We start from the raw sequence: 7,500 nt of genomic DNA, 5'->3' as shown, positions 1-7,500 counted from the left end.
TAATAATAATCTTGGGTGCCCCGGTAGGCTAGTGTGCTAGCCTGTCAGTCTGGGGGTTGTGGGTTCGATTCCCAGCAGAGATCCTGGTCTGCTACACTACAACGGTCGTATGGTTATCGTCACCCTGCTCGGTAAATTAGGTTAGAATATAATTTGTAATTGTATTGTAATGGAAAAATAAATAATACTCTTATGCCGAAAATAATGGATCGATCCATAAAGGCCAGCATTTCGAAATTCAATTTATCTTTACAACATTTCTAAAGCAATCTGTATAGGGTCACATGTCGAAATTAACCTCAACTTGACATTTTTCCTAACCCAAAGTGAAAATATTTAACATAAAAAAAGATTCTCTTATGTGTTTGTTATAAGATGTGTTTGTATTACTATCCCATTCCTACGTATGTATATAGATTTTAGCGATAAATCGCTGACTTTTTAGAATAATATAAAAAATCTAAAAAAAATTAGCTAGTTTTTTTAGCTATTTCTTTTCAGAATCATATAATAAATATTATTTTGACGATTTATCGCTAAATTTTTCAAAATGTCTTGAATTTAGCTATTTTCTAGCTATTTTTCAGTCGACTTTAGCGATATTTTTGGGAAAAAAGTTGGCAACAGTGGGCGGCTGACACAAACAATTTCGATTTTTATTTAAAAATTATGGATTACGAATGAAAAAATAGTGTAAGAAATTAAAACAAAAAAGATACACCTACAGAATTCGCAGATTTTCGTAAATATTTACATGTACTTTAAAAACACATCCGTTTTTCGTCACGTATGATATCGCCATATTTTAATCCATATTTTGGAAAACAAGGTTCCGAATGGGATGATTCCTTTTGAAAATATAGTATTCTCTAAATGGAACAGAATGACAAAATTGTTTTCCAAGTACTCCAAATTTTACAAAATATATACCACTCTGAAAGTGTGCGAATGTCACATACAGTCGTATGGAATTGCCCATATGCGTCAAATCACGAACACAAAACGAAATAACTCATGAGCCACAAACTACCAATGACCATTTTTCATATGAACAATTGTATTTCAATTTAAACAGATAAAAACATTTTAAAAACCACACAAAAAATAACAACAAAACAAACAAAAAAAGAAGAATGAGAAATAATCATTAAATATTTATGGCATAAAATAAATTTATCAACGAAACAGGTGAATATCCTGGGAAAATATTATACGCCTTCGGCGTACGAACGTCACATACAATCGTATGGAATTGCCCATATATAAAATTCATACTAAGATGATCTTTGCTATTTATTAAAATTGTGATGGGAACCTTGGGAATCAACCAATTGTTTACGCATATTTATGACCATTCGAAATGAAATGATATTCATTCAAATCCAAATACATTTTCTCATTTATTCTAAAGTTATTTTGCCATTATTGATGATACAGACGCAAATTCATCAAGTGATTGGAAGGAATACTTCAGTTTTTTCTTCTTTTATAAATGATTCAAATAATGTGATCTAAAGTCGCTTTAGGCCCACAATATTTTTATAACGAACTTCAAATTAAAGGTGAAAATCATAAGAAAATATTTATCTTTGTTTAAAATAAACTTGAATTTGTAAAGAAATATATGAGCAAATAAAATCAATAGTGTTTGATTTGCATAACTATATACAAAACATATTCGTTTAGAGTTTTATCCCGATATTGTTATTATTAAGCCATTAGTTTTTTATGTTATTTTGGGAAGTGGACATTATATGGAAGTTATGGATCGATCCGGAAAATATTTTGCAGAACGAATTGTATATTTACAAAACATATTCATGTAGAATTTTATTCATGAGTTTTTTTTTAACGATTAACTAATTTTCAGATGTAAACTTTATATGTAAGCTATGACTAATTATAGCCGATTTGTGTTAAATTTTGTCCTGACATAGTTATTCGTTAATAAACCATGTTCGTTTAATTATTTGTCGCGATTGGACCCTATATGAGAGCTGTGGTCCATTATGTACCGATTCAGGTAATACCGATATTGTAGAGGGTATTATTCATTTAGCCATAAAGAGTATTTCATTTTGTAAATAAATTTAGGGCTCATATCTAGCGAAAACCTTGATGAACAGAAAACTTCGATGATAGAATCCTTGCGTACTGTCCACATGTTTACGCAATTTTGTTGAGATTTTTTAATAAAGAAAACAGCCAAATTAGCCACATTACAAATAAAAATCTATCATATAAACATAGAGTTGCATTATTTATTTAGTTGAGACAGCAACCCTTGAAATTCGTCATACCTGCCTTTCTTTAATACATCTGGCAACTCATAATACAAATACACATAATTGTCACTTTTTTCATTTATACGAAAGAAAAGTTAAAAAGAGAAAACGAGAAAAACTGCATATAAAAAAGGTTTTTCTTCGTTTTTAATAAAATATTTCGATATTTTATTAAAACTAAATATTTGCATTACAAATTTCATTGTTTATACTTTTCATATACATCTGTAGAACGTAGTTTTGTTAAAAATTGACGCGAATAAAAAGTGATTATTAACTTTGTAAAAAACTGCTCGCATTACTTTTCAGTGGGGCTGAGTAGTAGAAAAGAAGTTGAAAGAAAACATGAAGATGGCTGACGGCACAACCATTGTACGTAGAAATAGACCAGGAACTAAGGCGAAGGTAAGATGAAAATGAAATTATTGAATTTATGTAAAAAAACATACACTTTTGACAAAAGAGAACAAAATTAAAGGGAGTAATTGTAATTAAAAATGTTTTATTACATATAGGACTTTTGTCGTTGGCCCGATGAGCCCTTGGAGGAAATGGACAGCACATTGGCTGTACAACAGTATATACAGCAATTGATTAAAAGGGATCCCTCAAATGTGGAACTCATATTAACTATGCCAGAGGCTCAAGATGAGGGTGTTTGGAAATATGAACATTTAAGGTGGGTACAAAAGAAACTTTCTTACCACCCCTTGCCCTAACCCTAACCCTTCCCCTTGCTTTTGCTTTATTCATTTTTATTATGTTTTTGTGTTTTGATTACATTTGTATTTTTCGATTATTTCTATTGTTTAGGCAATTTTGCATGGAATTAAATGGTCTTGCAGTACGTTTGCAAAAACAATGTTCTCCCTCTACTTGCACCCAAATGACTGCCACCGATCAATGGATATTTTTATGTGCTGCTCATAAAACACCAAAAGAATGTCCTGCCATTGATTATACCCGTCATACATTAGACGGCGCAGCTTGTCTACTCAATAGCAATAAATATTTTCCAAGTCGGTAAGTGTAATATTCATTTATTTTAAATATGAAATCAGTTCAGTTCAAAGACTAGCCAATAGATTAGTTCCTAAACTAGTCCATTGAATAGTTTATGGGATAGTCAAAGATTACATCATATACTTTTCAACAGACTATTCCAAAAAGTAATGCACTGAATAGGAAAAGGAAAGTATTTTGAAACAAATTCATTTCCAAGTATACATATTTTCCAAAATTTTAAAGTCTTTTCGCTTCAGTTTCATAATTCTATTTACAAAAATAATATTTCTTCTTTGCAGAGTTTCAATAAAAGAATCATCGGTAACTAAATTGGGTTCGGTGTGTCGTCGTGTCTATAGAATTTTTTCTCATGCTTATTTTCATCATCGGCGTATATTTGATGAATTCGAAGCAGAGACTTATCTCTGTCATCGGTTTACACATTTCGTAACAAAATACAATCTCATGTCAAAGGAAAATCTAATTGTACCCATCAATGAAGAGGCTGAAAATGCAGCGCCCGGCGAAAGTGAAGCCTAAAAACAATTCGAATATTTTTTGGAATAATTTCAATAAACAACAACAAAATTAAACATCTTAAAGGATAAAAACAATAATAGAAAGGTAAAAATGTAAGAAGCGCTGGAGCGCCTTAAGCAACAGTTGAGAAAAAAAAAAAAAAGAAAAACAAAAACACTGCAAATGAAATGTAGAAGTATTTATTAAAGAAAAGAAAAAAAATCACACTATACAACACACAAATCTACAAAATAAAATCATTGTAAGAGATTCATTAAATTAATAAAATAAATAATAAACACCAACCAATATAAAAACAAACTCTCCCCTATTATTAAAACTATTATATAAACATAAAAATTGCAAAAAAAAAAAAAAAAAAAAAAAAAACATCAAGTAATCAAGTGTATTTAAACACACAAAAAAAATGAAGGGAATCGTCGTCATATAGAGCGCTAAAAAAGAACTCAATATATTTAAATAAAATAATTTAACAACTAATAAACCAATAAACAATTCCTTTATAATAAAAACTCTAATAATAAAGTAAAAAACAAAAAACCATTAAAAAAAAACTAAATCATAAAAGAAAATAATTGAAAAAAAAGTAAATATTTATTTCATCCCCCAAGCCATTTCAATAGTTAGTTCTTTGCTATTTCAAAATTTTCATTTCATTTTTCATATTAAAATATGTACAAAACATATTTAATTTTATGAGCAACTTCATTAATTTACTCAAAATTCTTTTAAATTTTGACATTTTCAAAACTAATACCTTTTTTTTAATGCAATTTAGTATATTTCATTATTTTTTTTAAGAGTAGAGTATAAATATATAATTTAATTATATAAATTTCATTAATCCCTATCACATATAATATTGTAAAATCTCATAATTACATCTCCCGTATAATTATTTGGAAAACTTAAGAACAAATTAAAAAAAAAAATTGACAAACATTTAAAACAAACTGTATGCTAAAATAAAAATAAAAAAAACAACAAAAACTCATTTATTTAATAGTACCAATATTTGTGAAAAAAACAACAAAAATTATATATAAAAAAAATAATAAAAAATAAAATAAAAATCTAAACTAAATGAGACATTTATTAGTCGTGACGTAATTTTAGGGCATTTATTATATTTTACCCTATACCACTGTTGTGGGGATGTTAATATATATTCATCCTATACCTATCATATAGAATACAGAATAATTTTCTATTTCGATTAAGCCATGTTGTTGTTGTTGTAACAGCTAAAACTATACAATAATCTAGTTGAGGGTTTCTACATCAATGTCCAGGCCTAATAAATCCATTGGACAGAGTGAAGTAGGGTTGGCTGAGCAGTTGAATATGTGGTGGGTATCATGAGGACCCTGACCACATGCAGGACATTCGTTGGGGACGGCACGGTCTATACGTGACCAGTAGGCATTGAGCCTGTTGCTCCATCCCGATCTTAGTTGTGCCAGAACTACTCTTGTTTTCCGCGGCAGGGTTTCTTCCGTGTCTTCTATGGGCGGTGGGCGACCTCCAAGTACGACATTCATGCGGTATCCTGCGACCGCGGAATTTATGGCGTCTCTATGAATGTCGTTCAAAGCTGCCGAATACGAGGACTGACCCAGTGGATCCTGCACATGCCTCGGGGGAGTATCCAACTGTGTGATGTTAAAATTGCGATGACTTCTCCGATGACATCCCAGGAGGAACTGTTTAGTCAACATAACATTGTGTTCCTTGACTGAGAGGACCATCGTTTCCTCGTGCAGGTGATGTTCCGAGGGCGGCATTTTGGCAGCTTTGAATGTTTTTCCACTGGGTATCACTTAGCGAAGGTGTGTGATGTTAAAATTGGGATGACTTCTCCGATGTTATTCCAGGAGGAACTGTTTAGTCAACATAACATTGTGTTCCTTGACTGAGAGGAACTTCGTTTCCTCGTGCAGGTGATGTTCCGAGGTCGGCATTTTGGCAGCTTTGAATGTTTCTCCACCTTGGTATCACTTAGCGAAGGTGACCACACTGGAGCAGCATAATTAACCACTGACCGACCAATCGTTTTATAATACCCCAAGTGCTGCCGGCTAGCGCTTTGAGGACCTTGTTTCTACTTCGCAATTTGTGCGTGATTGCAGTGGCGTGAGCTGAGGAAGTAAAGAGGCTATCAAATGTGACCCCCAATATTTTTGGGTGGTGAACGTTCGGAATTTGGACTCCATAGACCACGATGCCAAGGTTTAGGTTTACTTCTTTCGTACAGGTGGTAAAAAATGTTGTTGACGACTTCGCTGGTGATAATTGCAGGTTACGCGCAGTGAAGCCAGAAGACTTAAGCCATGTCTGCTCATCTGGTTAGCTGTCTATTGAAAATGCTTGAAATCGGGCCATTACTTCTAGTCCCCATACAACCCGACCCCAATATAGAACTTTATTTATCATTGTTATGTTAAATACAAAATTATCTAAATATACAAAAAGGCACAACCACTTTTTATACGTCTTATATGACCGTTTCCTTCCTTATAAAGTACCCTACAGAAAATAACTTGAACGTCCATTATTCACTTATTAACAGTTGAAATTCGGCAAAAATAACTAATATATTAACTAGGTTAGGTTAGCACAGACAGCAAATGCAGCTTTACTCGGGTCCAAGTCCAAGAAAAGAAATTGCCATTGGAGTAAAAAGACGTGACTACAAAGATTACGTCCTGATTAGTGGGAATACCGAAGTTCACACCCATTCTGACAAATTTATGAACGCCAAAAACGTACCAATTGGATATTCAAATAGATCGGCAAAGTAAGCCAATCCAAGCGTCCGAATTCGGACAATTACAGAGAATAGGAAGATATAGTCTCTTCTTCATAATCATTTTGACAACTCCTGAAGAAATCATTGAACGGAAGACCAATGCGTCTAAAAATCTCTCCACTAAGTTTTATAACGATTTGACTATTTTTAACTGTAGACCCCATCCGGTGCATGTTCTTTGTCTTTGAAGCTAGTAATCTAGTTCACTGTAGGGGAAAATTCTTCCTCTGATGTCACCTAGTATCCCTTCTAAATGCCAACATCTCATTGAGAGAATGCCTCCAAGGTAACTTTGTAAATACAAAGCCCTCCTCCTTTTTACCGGATCGTCAAACAGCTGATGTCGAGGGCTTAGCGTTCGTTAGAAGCAAACCAACTCATGATAACACTAGATTCTTTTGAATCTAGCTACGTGCTGCTTGTGCTTCTTGGGGAGGTACTTCTCCGTCGAGAACCACTCCTGATCTCTCTGCTACATCTTAGCCAGAAAGGACACAGATTTCTGGGTGTCGTTCTTTGCACTCTACTCTTTTGTTCGACTAGAATTAGAAAAATCCCCTGAAGGTGCTAGAGGCGACTTCTCCACGTCCGCTTGCCGAACAAGTTTGTCGTCTTTTGCGCCGTGTGGACAACTTTTTTCTAAATGCTTGATCCTCATTGATCAACCTGAAGATTTCTTGGCTTATTTGATCCATTCGCAGGGTATTAATATTAGTACTGCGAAAACTGTTACGTCTGCAAGTTCTGTTGCCTCAACTAAATGTTGCAACCACAAATAATAAACTCGCAGTCCTGATGTCGTATGAACTTCCTAACTTACCCGTAATACGAATAGGAGTTTTTAGTTATTCTGAATCTGAC

At 33.1% G+C, this 7,500-nt stretch overlaps 1 protein-coding gene across 2 annotated transcripts; it reads left to right on the top strand.

Annotated features, from left to right (window-relative positions):
• Window positions 1-2,314: 2,314 nt before the first annotated feature.
• LOC119614046 (MOB kinase activator-like 4) lies at window positions 2,315-4,199 on the top strand. 2 transcript variants are annotated; one of them, XM_037970143.1, is made up of 5 exons: window positions 2,315-2,418; window positions 2,595-2,690; window positions 2,801-2,964; window positions 3,099-3,308; window positions 3,590-4,199. In XM_037970143.1, exons 2-5 carry the CDS (start codon window positions 2,631-2,633, stop codon window positions 3,828-3,830), a joined length of 675 nt encoding a protein of 224 aa, XP_037826071.1. In that variant the 5' UTR covers window positions 2,315-2,418; window positions 2,595-2,630; the 3' UTR covers window positions 3,831-4,199. The 2 variants fall into 2 exon arrangements, with proteins under 2 accessions (XP_037826071.1, XP_037826070.1); XM_037970142.1 differs by having other exon boundaries at window positions 2,315-2,690.
• Window positions 4,200-7,500: the final 3,301 nt, after the last annotated feature.

The sequence above is a fragment of the Lucilia sericata genome, unplaced genomic scaffold (genome assembly GCF_015586225.1).
Source record: "Lucilia sericata isolate MDLA Ls3-8-SP2 unplaced genomic scaffold, ASM1558622v1 Contig002530F_arrow, whole genome shotgun sequence".
In the NCBI taxonomy this organism is placed as follows: domain Eukaryota; kingdom Metazoa; phylum Arthropoda; class Insecta; order Diptera; family Calliphoridae; genus Lucilia; species Lucilia sericata.
This window is presented reverse-complemented; position numbering and strand designations above follow the sequence as displayed.